Here is a 14,406-nt window from a genome sequence, read left to right as displayed (position 1 = left end):
TTGGGATTTTGACTATATAGCTTTGCATAGTTGTTTTTTTTTAATTGGTTGCTTTAAGGGTTGCATTAAACATTTGTAACTTTTCACAGTCTACTTAAAATCATGTTTTCTCACCTCAACTGCAGGTTAGAAACCTTGTGGGTCACTTTACTTCTCTCCCTTTATGTCCAGGTTGCCTTATTATGTAACTCGTATGTACATTGAAAATATCATCAAACAGTGCTAATTTTTTTGTTTTCAACTGAAAAATGTTTTAACAGACTTGAGAGTTTATTATTAGTATATTTACTCAGATATTTAGTCTTTTTTTTTCTTTTTTTTTTTTAATTTCTTAATCTTTTGGCCATACTGCATGGCATATGGGAGCTTAGTTTCCTGACCAGGGATTGAACTTGTGCCCTTCTGCATTGGAAGTACAGAGTCCCTGCTGGACTGCCAGGGGAGTTCAGATATTTACAGTTTTTGTTGCTCTTCCTTCATTTCCGATGTGCCGTGTTTCCTTCTGGCTCCTTTTCCCATCTGTTTGAAGGACTGCCTGTAGTAACTTTTTGAGAGTTGTCTGTTAGAAGCAGATTGTTTCAGTGTTTTCACTTCATCAGTTTTTGTTCATCTGAGAACGTCTCTGTTACACCTTCAGTTCCTGAAGGCTGGTTTTTGCTGGATATAGAACATTTACTCTTTTCTTTCCACACTGAAGTGTTCTGCCACTTCTTTTTGACCCGTGTGGTATTTGATAAATAATCTGCAGTCATCTGAATTGTTGTTCCCCTATAGACGATATATTTTTCTCTTGTGGCTCTCAAGACTTTTTTTTTTCTGTCTTTTCAGCAGTTTGATTTTTGGCCAGGAGGTGGTGTGGGTTATGCTGTTTGAGCTTCTTAAGCATGTAGGTTTATCAAATTTAGGTAGTTTTCGGACATCGTTTTTAAAAAGTTTTTATTCAGCACCATACTCATACTGCTCTCCTCCTGGGACTCCAGTGACATGACTCTTAGAATGTTACTGTCTCAAAAGTCCCCAAGGCTTTGTTCAGCTTTTTCAATTTTTCTTTCTCTATTCGTCTGTCTTCATTTTCACTGACTCTGGCATTTCTATTCTGTTAGTTTTTATTTCTGTGATTTTTAAATTTCAGTTCTAAAATTTCCTTTTTATTCCTTATACCTTTTATTTCTTTGCTAAGACTTTGTTTTTCTGTTTAAGTTGTGAGCATTCGTAACTGCTTGTTGGAACATTTGTAGTAGCGGTTTTAAAGTCTTTCAGGTAATTTCAGCAGTCACGTCATTTTAGTACTGAGTTTCAGCATTTCTTTTCTTACATGAGTTGTGCTTGTCCTGTATTTTTGTATGCTGAATAATTTTGTGTTGTATCTTGGACATTTTGAGTAGTATGTTATGAGATATTGGATCTTGTTTAAATCCTATGAAGAATGTTGATATATTTATAGCAGGCAGTTGACCTGGCTAGGTTCAAACTACAAGTGCCAACCCACTTTTTGTGGGCTGTGGTTCTAACATCCATTTTCAGTTTCTTTGTGGTGCTATTCAGATCCATCCTGTGCGTGCCATCCTGTGCTCGGTCTGCAGCCTGAGTAGTGATCTGTCTGTTGATTCACTCCTCCGAGTCTTTGTTGGTCAGGACCAGATGCATAATGCAGAGCCAGGAATGGGTGACCCCTGATGTTTATGAACAGCTTTATTGTGTTGCGTTCCTCAGTCTTTCTCCCGGGCACTTGCTGGTTGCCTGCGGCTCCCCTCTTCAGTCTTCTGGCCAAAGCTGGAGTTCCCAGTTGCCCCATTCTGTCATACACTTACCTAACTGCCTGCGTCTTGGGCCAGCCAACAGGCTAATGCGAAAAAAGAGCAGGGATTCACTCTGCCTGCTTAGGACCGAGCACTTCTGTTGTGAAAAGAAGGTCCCTTTCTGAATTTTGGCTCTTGCCAGCTGCCGCTGCAGCCTGCCCACCACAGCTAAGGGGTTGCTTAGAGCCCAGAGATGATGGGTGCTCCTGGGAGTTCCCACTCCTTGAGCCTGTTCTAGAGGACGTCTCCTGAAGTGCTCTTTCTCTCTGTGAGCCGCAGTGATGGGTTCTGGGTTTTCGGCAGCGCTGCATTCAGTCTGGAGGTTACTAGCAGGGAGACAGTGGAAGCACAGGTTATAGTCAGCCCTCCTGCTCCTGTCGACTCGCCAGAGTCTTCATAGAGGCTCCGTGCCCTGGATCTAGGCTGTATGTTGAGTTCAGTGGGAGAGACCTAGAAATGGACACCCTAATGAAGGATTTTAAGTAGGGAAATAACATGGTCTGAGTTGCTTTTTATTTTTTTGTGTTTAAAGTATATTTTTTTAAAAAAAATATCTTAAATGCAAAAGTATTGTATTCTTGTATATTTTTTAAAAATATCTTAAATGCAAAAGTATTGTATTCTTAATGTAACAAATCACACAATACAGAAGTCATAAAGTAGAGAAGTGAAAGTTATTTACCCATTCAACACCGCCCCCACCGACTTCCCCAGAGCAGCATCTTGTCCCTGCGCGGTGTGCGTTGTTCTCTGTGTGTGGGCTTGCACGCGTGCGGACGTGCGTGCTGGTGGCCGCAGAGTACTGTATGAATGTATATGATTTTTTAACAATGGTTCACTGATACATACTTGAAATTTTTCAGTTTTGTTTTTGCTATTAGGAACAGTGTCATGTAAATATTCTTTCCTACTTTTTTCCCCTAATTGGAAACCCTTTATTAAACTGAAGTTTTATTGTAGGCTAAGAGCTTTTTTTAAATTATTTTTATTTTAAAGAGAAACCAGGAATGGCTTTTACTGTTACTGTGCCTTTAAGAGATCTATCAGATGATCCTTGATTTTTTTGATCTGCATTTTATAACACAAAGGACACCAAGTTTGCGAGGCTGAACTGGGAGGGGGGAGACTGGCAGCAGGAGACGGGAGCAGCTCTTAGATGCATGGGGTGAAGGCTGGACGCCAGGCAGTGACCACAGAGATGTTCTGAGATACAGTCAGGTAGACCTGTGACTGAGCTGATAGAAGGGGAAAGTGGGAGGGAATGTGTGTGGGGGAGAGTTTGGCAGGCATCTTTGATGGTCTTTAGTATGTGTGTTAGGTGGCTTTGAGTCTTTTTTAGCCTATGAGACCTTCAAAGTATCCTGGGCTGGGGTTTCCTGGAAGAAGGCAATGACAGAAGGTAAGTGGGGCGTGAGCCCTGTTAGAAGTGGTCCCAGCCCCGGGGGAGTCAGTGGGGCGCAGTGAAGGAAGCTGTGAGCAGAGAGGCAGAGTCGTGGGGGCCAAGGAGAGGCCTTGAAAGCCCCCCACAGACCTGTGTTTGCTTCCAGCTTCCAGTCTGGACAGTTGGTCGTTAGTGATGCTGCCCCCCGCGGACGAAGTGGTGACGAACCTGGAAACTCTGACAAGCAAGTGCCTCCGCGGGAAGAACTACTGCCGGCAGGTCCTCTGTCTCTATGAGCTCGCCAAGGTGCGCGCCAGCGGGGCCTCCACGGGGAGCTGCCTCGGGGGGGTGGGGGGCAGTTGGGACGTTGCCCAGTCAGCTTGTCAGTGCTGACCCTGACCTGGAGGGAGAGCTCTTGTCAGAGTGCTGGCCCCTGTAAGTCCACCCCCTGAACCACAGAGGGGAGCTCGCCACATGGGACAGAGCCCAAAATTTCAAGTTTTTAAAATAAACTTGAATGTAAAGACAGGAGCCAAAGCAGCCAGCAATTGTTTTGGCTTTGTGCTGATTGGGGGAGAAAAAGATTTGATTCGAAATGGAGTGGAAGACCGCGAGAGAAGCTAGCCGAGTGCTGAAAGCCCTGCCTTGGACAAAGCGCAGAGACGTCTTTGGAAATTAAGATTTCCTGCTGCCATGGGAACAGTGAAGAAGGGCTCTGCCTTTTATTTAGGCTTCATGACATTTGAAAAGCTCAATATTCAGTGAGAGAGAGTAAGTCACCTGATGATTTCTGAAGACAAACCTTTCTCTTGCTTGGATTCAGCTCATTGGCAAAGTGATAGAAGGGACTCGAAAAACAGGTTTCCTTCTCGTAAGCTTCCTGCTCAGGGTGAGGGATCTTGAAGCTCAGAAAACCACGGTGTCGGTCCACATCAGATTTTGGGAAGGGTGGTGTTCTGCTGCCTTTTGCCTGGCTCCTCATGATGGCGTGGATTGGCTCTGCCTCCCTCTCAGGAGCTGGGCTGTTCCTACGCAGACGTCGCTGCCCAGGATGGTGAGGCCGTGCTCCGGGCCATCTTGGCTTCTCAGCAGCCTAATCGATGCAAGCGAGCTCAAGCCTTCATCAGCACCCAGGGCCTCAGGCCAGACACAGTGGCTGAACTTGTGGCTGAAGAGGTGACCCGGGAGCTGCTGACACCGTCGGAGGGAACAGGTGCCCTACTCCCAGGCCTCCCTGGCCTTTCAGACCACACTCTCCAGCTCCCCACATTCAGGAATTGATTTATGTTCATGTATATCTTGTATGCTGTCCTGTATGCCAGGTTGCACTTGAAACACACTACATTTATTTTCTCCTTTAAAACTATTTATTTACTTGTTTATTTTTGGCCGTGTTGGGTCTTCATTGCTGCGTGCGGGCTTCAGAGCGCGAGGTCTCCTCTAGTTGGACGGCACGGGCTTCTCTTTGTGGTGGCTTTTCTCTTGTTGCGGAACATGGGCTCTGGGCGCATGGGCTTCAGTATCGCTGCACGTGGGCTCCGTAGTTGGAGCTCATGACTTGGCAGCTGTGATGCGTGCACAGGCTTACCTGCCCCGTGGCACATGGGGTCTCCCAGGACCAGGGGTCAGACCAGCGTCTGCTGCAATGCGAGGTGGCTTCTTAACTGCTGGACGCCAGGGAGGCCCTGCATTAATTTCCCTGCTGTTGCTTTTTGTTCATTGCTTTAGGGTTATATTTAGAGTGACAGTGCCCTTCTCTGAGCTGATGAGCCCTTGCTGTCCTGCACGAGGGCGTCTCGCCTGCAGCACTGGAGGGCAGCTGCCCGGGGAGCTCCCTCGGCGTGGCCTCCTGCCCTGGGGCTCCTGTCTTCCTCTGATGTCTCACACGGTCAAACTAGCACCTTTCTCCACATCTTCCGATACAGGACACAGGCAGGTGTTCGCCCCAGCAGAGGAGAGCCAGACGTTTCTTCAGCTGACTGCTTTGTGTCAAGACCGCACCTTGGTGGGCATGAAGCTGTTGGAGAAGATTTCCTCTGTTCCGCACGGGGAGCTGTCTTGCAGTGAGTTTTTGGCCATCTTCTTAAATGTTTTGGGCCCGAGCAGGTCACTGAGAAGTCTTCTGTTTGGATCCTTGTTCCTTGTCTGGATCCCTCCTCCTCCACTATTGTTTATAAGTTCTTAGTAGAAAGCCATAAGTTCAGTGAAGAAAAGTTAGAAAATACATATGGAAATGCAGCTCAAAATTTAAAATCACACCAAAAAGTAACCTTTTCCCATTTGGTATATTTAGCTTATTTTATTCTTACATTACCCTGCAAAATGGCTGCTAGTGTCGCCATTTTAGAAGAAGGAAACTGAAGCTTTAGAGAAGTTGATTAATTTCTAACCTATTATGTGACACAGCTGCCACTTGAACACTGCTGTGTGATCTCACAGCCTGGCATCCACACACGGATCTCATTTTGTAGCACCTGAATTGTCATCTGGGGGCTTCTCTGGTGACTCAGATGGTAAAGAATCCACTTGCCAATGCAGGAGGTGCAAGAGACTCAGGTTCGATCCCTGAGGTTTGAACACTGCTGCGTGATCTCACAGCCTGCTCACTCTCAGTGTCGTTGGGCTCATTCAGTAGTGTGTGTCCCTCTCATCTTTTTCTGTGCAAGTCCATAGGTTTTCTTTTTTTTTTATGGCATTATACTGTGGATACTACTTATAATTATGAATATGCTATCATTAATATCTTTCCATGACACTGACTATTCTACGTAATTTTTAATGGTTACACAGTATTTCTCTTACATGTAATTTTAAAAGGTATACCCTATTACAGGACCTGCAGATTGCTTATAATAGCTTCTGCTGGTTTAAACACTGTGACAGACCTGCTCACAGGCAGTCTGTGTGCACATCCATGATTACTTCTGTAAGAAAAATTCCTGATTCAGGAGTATGCCGTTTTTAACGCTTTCAGTTCACTTGCTCAATCATGTCCGGCTCTTTGTGACCCCATGGACTGCAGCACGCCAGGCCTCCCTGTCCGTCACCAACTCCCGGAGTTTACTGAAACTCATGTCAGTGATGCCATCCAGCCATCTCATCCTCTGTCACCCCCTTCTCCTCCTGCCCCAATCCCTCTCAGCTTCAGGATCTTTTCCATTAAGTCAGCTCTTCGCATCAGGTGGCCAAAGTATTGGAGTTTCAGCTTCAGCATCAGTCCTTCCAGTGAACACCCAGGACTGATCTCCTTTAGGACGGACTGGTTGGATCTCCTTGCAGTCCAAGGGACTCTCAAGAGTCTTCAACACCACAGTTCAAAAGCATCAATTCTTCAATGGCAACCCACTCCAGTACTCTTGCCTGGAAAATCCCATGGACGGAGAAGCCTGGTAGGCTGCAGTCCATGGGGTCGCTAAGAGTTGGGCACGACTGAGCGACTTCACTTTCACTTTTCACTTTCATGCATTGGAGAAGGAAATGGCAACCCATTCCAGTGCTCTTGCTTGGAGAATCCCAGGGACAGAGGAGCCTGGTGGGCTGCCAACTATGGTGTCTCACAGAGTCGGACACGACTGGAGCGACTCGGCAGCAGTAGCTTTCTTTATAGTCCAACCCTCACACCCATACACGACCACTGGATAAACCATAGCTTTGACTAGACAGACCTTTGGTGGCAAAGTAATGTCTATACACATATATATAATATATAATGTATGTGTATATATACACATAAAATATATATATTGCCAAATTTACTTCAGAAAAGAAAAATTCACTTCTCCCTCTTAAGCAGTGTTTGAGAGTATCATTTTCTGGGATGCATTGAAAGGGAAAGTGTTAGTCACTCAGTCATGTTCGACAATTGATGAGCCCATGGACTGTAGCCCTCCAGGCTCCTCTGTCCACGGGATTCTCCAGGCAAGAACACTGGAGTGGGTTGCCACCGCTTCTCCAGGAGATCTTCCCAACCCAGGGACGGAACCTGGGTCTCCTGTATCTTAGGCAGATTCTTTACGTCTGAGCCACCAGGAAACGTTATACTCTGCAAATCTGATAGACGCACAAAAAAAGGCATCTTACTGATGTTTAGTGAACAAGTGAGATTTTAAGAGGTTGAACAGTTTTATTTTTAAAATAACCTGGGAATTCCCTGGCAGACCAGGGAATTTGCTTTCACTGCCGTAGGCCCAGGTTCAGTCAGGGAGCTAAGATCCTGCAAGCCGTACGGACAACCAGAAAACAAGTACAAATTCTGCAGCTCCTGTCAGTCCAGTTCAGGAATATCTACTGAGTACTGACTGTGTGCCAGTTACTCTAAAAACCAGGACTATGGTGGACAAGTTAAACAGCAGTCCCGGAGCTCGCAGACTAGGGGTGTTGTACACAGTAAGCAGACCAATGGCGTCAAGAAGGGTTTGGAGAGGAAATGTGCAGACCAGGGCCTGAAGGACTAGGAGTGAGCAGGTCTGGGGAGCGCCCCGGGGGCGTGGGCCCTGTGCACACTTGGCACAGTGTGTGTAAGGCTGGGAACCCCTCTTCTGGCTTCCAGCACCACAGATACTTTCCTCTTTCCCTTTTAATTGTGTTCATAGTGATTGTGTGTAGTCGTTTTAAATTTGTGTCATCAAATCTTAATCGGAAAATCCATAGAAGGACCAAGCATCAGATAGCACTTGATGAGGCCCTGATGCCCCACTGGGCTGCAGAGCGTGCCCTCAGACTCACGTTGGCAGGCACTCCATCAGTGTGTGTGCAGGAAGTCTCTCCATCTTTAGAAAGCTAGGCGTCTTTGTCGTCACTGTTTTAGCCTTTTAGAAGCGCTGTCACTGTATGTGCGCCGTCTTTGAGGAGAGTTAACCCTGTGCTATCACTGAGAGAAAGACGGACTTCGTCAAGGGGCTGTCCCAGAGCTAGAACTGGTGCGGCCAGGGATCTCAGGACTGCTGAGAGTGCCTTCTCCAGAAGGCCCCATCACCCTCCGGCCAGGCGCAGAGCAAGACACCGGGTAGCCGGAGTGGACAGTCCTGTCTTAACATGTGCCCACCCTACCCAGCCACAGAGCTGCTGATCCTGGCTCATCACTGCTTCACACTGACATGCCACATGGAGGGCATCATGCGTGTCCTGCAGGCCGCCCGGCTGCTCACCGACAACCACTTGGCCCCCAGTGAGGAGTACGGGCTGGTGGTAAGTCACCCCTGACCCTTGCCCCCATCCTGAAACCACCTTTGACAGGCAGGTGGGCTGGAGGCCGTCTCTGAGCTGATGTCTCTTAGGGAATCTGCCCGTCCCGATACCGCTACCTACTTGGTAGCTGGCTGGGCAGCTCAACCTTCTGCTTCAGGTTTTGGTTTCTGTCAGAATCCGAGACAGCGCCAAAGGAACAGAAATCAGAGAGGATCGCTGCCATGCTCCAGGCTGTCGCACCCATTCACCCCAGGTTGTTCCCTTTTCCAGAGGGCTAAGACAGCAATCATTTTCCCTGCAAAACAAGGTTCAGACCCGCCTCTTGTATGTGAACTGAAAGGAGCTGACAAGTCAAGCTTCCCATACTTCTGCAAATTCTGTAGGCTTGAAACTGATCCAAGTGTCTGAGCAAGCCGTTGGGTGCTGTAATTAGGAGTATGGGGACAGAAGGGTGCCTGCCCAGGAGGATGGTCCTTTACCGTACGATAGTCATGTTTAGACAGCAGAGGAGAGGACAGCCAACGTGGGACCCGGAGGGGCGGGGAGACAGGCAGGAGGAGAGGAGGGAAGCCTGGCAGCCTGGCCATTAACCCTGCTTCCTGCCGGAGCCTGGGATGTGAAAGCAGCCAAGCTGTTGAGGAGGGGGTCTGGCTCAGAGAACTCCAAGCAGTGCTGATGCAAGCTGCCTTCTCTCTCTGCAGGTGCGCCTCCTCACTGGCATCGGAAGGTACAATGAGATGACATACATATTTGATTTGCTGCATAAAAAGCACTACTTTGAAGTGCTCATGAGGAAGAAGCTGGACCCTGTAGGTGTACAGTGTTTTTGAGCTGCTGTTCTACTGACACTCGGGAGTCTCAGGTTTTCTCAGAAGTAATCCCAATCAGGGTGGACTTCTGGGATATGGAAGATGAGAACTAAGGACCTCCCTCAGACATACACCAAAACCAGTAGCTTAAGGTTCCAGAGCTCCAGCCAGGTCACAGATGCAGCTGATAGATGCAGAATAATGAAGAACAAGTCTCCTCACTTACTGTCCCAAGGCCTGCTTTGGCAGGCGCAAAACCCCTCCCTCCCTGGATTGACCTGCTTGGGCCCTTAGAGTGAAGAGTTTTCAAGGGACCATGAAAAAGTGTTCCTCAGAGCTGTTCAGACATGGGTGCCAAGCTCTGGGCCTAGAAAGCTGTAGAGCTGCTAACGATGACCAGGAAGGAGGCTGGGAAGCAAAGCCCTGACTCACCAGACCTTGGGCCTCTGGGTTCTTGTCTGTCCTTAGACAAGCTGTGTGTCTGAGGCATGTCACCAGGCATACACTCTGAGAACCTGTTTCCAAGTCTCTCATTGGCTGATTATTGTTTCCACCCATTTCACTTCCCGGGGAGTGCAGTGGTTTAGGACACTGCTTCCCATACAGGGGGGCACGGGTTTGATCCCAGATTAGGGAACTAAGATCCCGCATGCTGTGTAGCAGGGCCAAAAAATTTAAAACCTAGGTGCACTTTTGTTATCTGAGAACTTGGGCCGGCCGAGCAGGATTGAGAGACATATTTTTCTATGTGTTGTGCGGGTAGGAAGTAGCCTGCTTTTCTCAGTTAACAAGAAGCATTAAGAGAAGCAGAAAAACTCTCCTCAGTGTTGGGCTGGTTTCAGGACAAACCAGTCCAGTTAATAAGGAAAGGAGCAAGGGATACCTTTCAGGACTTTAAAAATTGTTTTTGAGGCATTTTTGTTTCTGCATTGAAGCACTCTTTTTGTTTCCAATTATGAAAGTAATGCATATTTAAGACATTTGCTTACTTCAGCAGCACATATACTAAAAACTAGAATGATAGAGATTAGCATGGCCCCTGCACAAGGATGACACAGAAATTTGTGAAGTATTCCGTATTAAAAAGAAAAAAAACACTTGGGAAACAGAACACGGAGAAAGCCTTGTGTGTCTAGCTGCTGTAGACAGTCACCGCTGACAGTCTGGTACAGGCCCTTTGCACATGTACCCACAAGCATGTATACACGTGTGTTTACATGCGTGTATACATGTGTACATGTCTACATTTTTTACTAGACTTGTGTCATGCTGTGCAGATAGGGGATAGCCTGCATTTCTCAGTTTTCAAGTCAACGTTGGTTTTAATGGCTACATTAGCCTTTTTTGGCCACCTGGATCATTTCTAATTGTTTGGTATCATATATCCTTGTTATATCCATCTTAGCACTTTCCTCTGCTTACTTCTTGAGGGACAGAATTTAGAGTGGAATTGTGAAGGCTCATGCATGTATACATGTTGTTAAGGCTTTTCCTCTGACGGGGCTTACGGTTCACACTCCCAGCCGGCAGAGAGGATCTGCCCGTTTGCTTATGTTCAGGATAGCATAAACATCTGTCTTCATTTGTGGCTTTCTTTTCCCTTTCCTTGGGAGTTTTTTGAGGAACTTTCAGAAGCAAAGGACTAGGTCAGTCCTCCCTGCTCTGCAGTGCCTGGTTGAGACCTTGGTATCCCTTTTTTTCTGGGCAGAGTGGCACCCTGAAGACGGCCCTGCTGGACTACATCAAGCGCTGCCGCCCTGGGGACAGCGAGAAGCACAACATGATCGCGCTGTGCTTCAGCATGTGCCGCGAGATCGGCGAAAACCACGAGGCAGCTGCCTGCATCCAACTGAAACTGATCGAGTCTCAGCCCTGGGGTAAGCAGAGGTCACAGCAGCACCCCCAGGGCAGTGCTGCTGGCCAGGGAAGGGTCTCAGGGCTAAGAACGCCAAGAAACCAGCAGACTAACACCCACCTCAGCCTCTTGACATTCATCCAGTGGGTCCCAGCGGGGCAGAAAGGAGGTGGAAGGAGGGTTGGAAGGCATTTACCCCTCTTATAGCCCGTGCGTCCAGAGGTGTCATCTGTCAGGAACCATTGTATGCTGAGGCTGTGGACGCCTGCCAGGATGTTTCAGAGAGGAGTGAACTAGACCAGGCAGTGAATCCCAGTCTGGCGTGTAGAGGGAGGGAGTGCGCGAGTCTCACTTCACCTGAGTGAGACATACCTCCCTCCCTGTGGGTGCGAGCTGGGCTGTCTCTAGCCCACGCTGCTGCTGAGTGGGGAGAGAGTAGCCTGCTCTGGGAGCCAGACACAAGCACATTTGCTCCACTCCCTGCAGAGGACTGTGTCAAGGATGGGCAGCGACTGAAGCAGCTGCTGCTGAAGGCCCTGACTCTGATGCTGGACGCAGCAGAGAGTTATGCCAAGGTAATTGGGAGCCTTGGGGCTTGGTGTTGCAGGAGGAGTAAATTTGTTCCGCTGCTGGAGGGGTCGTAGGGGAGACGTCACAAAGTCGTTATCTGTGCCTACCTCCACCCTTACCCTCAGGACTCCTGCGTGCGCCAGGCCCTGCACTGTCACCGGCTCACCAAGTTGATAACGCTGCAGATTCACTTTCTGAACACTGGCCAAAACACGATGCTCATCAACCTGAGCCGCCACAGGCTGATGGACTGTATCATGGCGCTGCCTCGGTTCTACCAGGTGAGCGCGAAGCCCCACCAGTACTGCCGGCCTCGTCTCTGCTGGTGTCCCTGTCACAGGGCCCTTCCCTGAAGGGCTCAGGTCGGCCAGCCCTGTCTCCGCTGTCTGACCCACCCAGCTGCCTTTGCACAATGGTGCTTCTCACCAGCATGCTATCTGGGCAGAGGCTGGAGACCAGCGAGACAGCATGCTGTCCCCTTTCTCCACACCGTTAAGCCTTTGCACTTTGACAGTTGAGGTTCAGGGGAACATCCCTGCTCGTGGTCCCATGAGCACCTCTGAACCCAACGTTTTCCAGAATGCATGCACTTCTGGGTTAGCATAAAAAGCCAGGGCTTCGGGGAGGCTGGTTCCAGCCCTTTAACAAGGAGGGATAGTTATCAGGGAATCAGCCCTTTCACTGAACAGAGCTGAGTGAGAAAAATACTCTTTATCAGCAGTTCTTTTAAGTCATTGTGAAGATTAGAAACACTGAAAAAACGTATCTGGGGTGTCAGGGGAAGGGTAATATCAACCTTCCCACCAACCCTGGTAGACAGCCTTTGTCGTCGTCGCTGGCGGCCACACCTGCTCCGAGTGCAGTGTCGCGCTGCTCTCTGGGCTCGTTTGCCTCCAGTGGTGTCCTCCCCTCCCTTCTTCCCCTCCACCCTTTTCAGGCTTCCATTGTGGCAGAGGCCTATGACTTTGTTCCTGACTGGGCTGAAATTCTCTATCAACAAGTGATTCTTAAAGGAGACTTTAATTACTTGGAAGAATTTAAGCAGCAAAGGTTATTAAGACCCAGTGTATTTGAAGAGATTTCAATAAAGTAAGTACTAAAATGCCTCTGCTTTGATGTCAGGCATGGGTAAGAATTTTATACCTAAGGATAGGTATAATATGTCTAACTAACCCCTTGGCTCAAGATGGCAAAGAGATGTCAGGAATATCCAGAGGGATAAGATCTTTTAACAGATTTATGCAGACGAATGAGAACAGCTTGCTTATGATGCTCTGTACCCAAAATGGGAGAACTACTCAGCTGGCCTGAGGTGCCAAAAACACTAAATATCAGAAGATCCCTTTGGAACAGGAAATTAAGGCCAGCATTGAGATACTTGTTTTTAATGAAATTTCATTGTTATCAAGCACTGACAGCAAGGGCTATACTGTACCCTAATTACTAGTCTGATTTCCTAGAGTCAAGCAGGTTCTTGTCTATAGATAGCGGTTAAGCATCAGAGCTGATAGCCCTCGCTCAAGATACAGTATCTTAAACCTGTACATTCTTGCTTCCCTCTTTAGATGTAAACATCATCAGCCTACAGAATTTGTTCTGAAAAACCTGAAGAAGTTACTCACATATTGTGAAGACATCTACTTGTATTACAAGCTGGCATACGAACACAAACTTTACGATGTTGTAAATGTGCTTCTGAAGGACCCTCAGACCGGCTGCTGTCTAAAGGACATGCTGGCCAGTTAGGTGGATTCAGGTGACACGTGAGGACGGCTGCTGCCAGGGATTCCTAAGTGCCTGTCGTCTTGTGCTGAAACAAGGTACTGACAGATGTTTGTGGTCAGTATAGAGAGAGATGCACTGGGGATCTTTGATGTCAACACCAGGACTGACCATACCAGTCCTTTGTGAATAGTGGGTAAAAGAAGGAGAAATTTTGACAAGGAAATTCCTTTTCGAAAATGATCATGCATCTATATTATCATTTTCTGTACATACCAATATATATATATTGGTATTAAGGAAAAAAGTTCCATCTTCCTCAGGATAGTTTTACTTTAGGAGCTGATACAGTATTTAGTAAAGAATAGCTGTGCCTGTAGATTCCAGTTTCAAAGGAATTTAATATTATTTACACAGTTGAGGAACAGATGATACATTTCCATTTGTTAGAAACTGATCTCTATAATAAAATAGATTTTAAATTCAGTGTATGTCATTACTACTGCTAAGGAAACCTTAGCCCTTGGCTGCCTTGAAGCAGTCTTTATTGGCTGTAGTTATTGCTGTAGAGTCCATTCTGTAAATTCCTCAAGTCACTGGATGGCCCTGTCTCCACTTGGTGGTCTACAGAGCTCTGATTGAGACTCCTACTCCTATGTAAGAGAAATTTAAAATACTTGCACTGTCCCTATTTTTGATTCCATGGCAGTTTCCAACAAAGTCTCTAAGCACAGATTTGGTTAAACTGATAACCAGAATATATATAATAGAGAAGATCACCCAGTCTCTGCATACAGCCATCACCTGAGTTACAAGCTCAGTTACTCCAAAATAAATACTTCTAGGTATTTAATTAGGCCTTAGTATCTAAGCAACCAAATAATTTCTCCAAATAAATAAGAGGACTGCAGCTCCGTCCCTTTGTTGCTCTAGAGTGACACTGTTAAGGACTTTGCAAATCACTTTTCTTCTAGAACTGCACCTACTCATCAAGCACCTACAAAGCTTTCTCAGTATATAGAACTCTCGTCCCAAGAGCTTTGTTCTATACTCTCCAAAAATATCTCTTGGGAGGTAACACAA

General features: G+C 47.2%; 1 protein-coding gene and 1 non-coding gene across 4 annotated transcripts in view; both read left to right on the top strand.

Moving 5' to 3' along the window:
• Positions 1-13,809, top strand: part of SPG11 (SPG11, spatacsin vesicle trafficking associated) — a 76,584-nt gene extending 62,775 nt beyond the window's left edge. Inside the window, exons 31-40 of one of the 3 annotated variants that reach the window (XM_027552739.1) lie at positions 3,347-3,486; positions 4,195-4,393; positions 5,106-5,243; positions 8,234-8,367; positions 9,069-9,176; positions 10,885-11,053; positions 11,518-11,606; positions 11,727-11,882; positions 12,539-12,690; positions 13,167-13,809. In XM_027552739.1, coding sequence (XP_027408540.1) covers positions 3,347-3,486; positions 4,195-4,393; positions 5,106-5,243; positions 8,234-8,367; positions 9,069-9,176; positions 10,885-11,053; positions 11,518-11,606; positions 11,727-11,882; positions 12,539-12,690; positions 13,167-13,347 — 1,466 coding nt within the window. In that variant the 3' untranslated portion in view covers positions 13,348-13,809. Of the gene's footprint in view, positions 1-3,346; positions 3,487-4,194; positions 4,394-5,105; positions 5,244-8,233; positions 8,368-9,068; positions 9,177-10,884; positions 11,054-11,517; positions 11,607-11,726; positions 11,883-12,538; positions 12,691-13,166 lie in introns of those variants that run through there. The other 2 variants (XM_027552740.1, XM_027552741.1) reach the window with 2 other exon arrangements.
• LOC113900518 lies at positions 10,158-10,260 on the top strand. Its single transcript, XR_003513160.1, has one exon. It is a non-coding gene; the product is annotated as a U6 spliceosomal RNA (small nuclear RNA).
• Positions 13,810-14,406: the final 597 nt, after the last annotated feature.

This window comes from Bos indicus x Bos taurus, chromosome 10 (genome assembly GCF_003369695.1).
Source record: "Bos indicus x Bos taurus breed Angus x Brahman F1 hybrid chromosome 10, Bos_hybrid_MaternalHap_v2.0, whole genome shotgun sequence".
In the NCBI taxonomy this organism is placed as follows: domain Eukaryota; kingdom Metazoa; phylum Chordata; class Mammalia; order Artiodactyla; family Bovidae; genus Bos; species Bos indicus x Bos taurus.
This window is presented reverse-complemented; position numbering and strand designations above follow the sequence as displayed.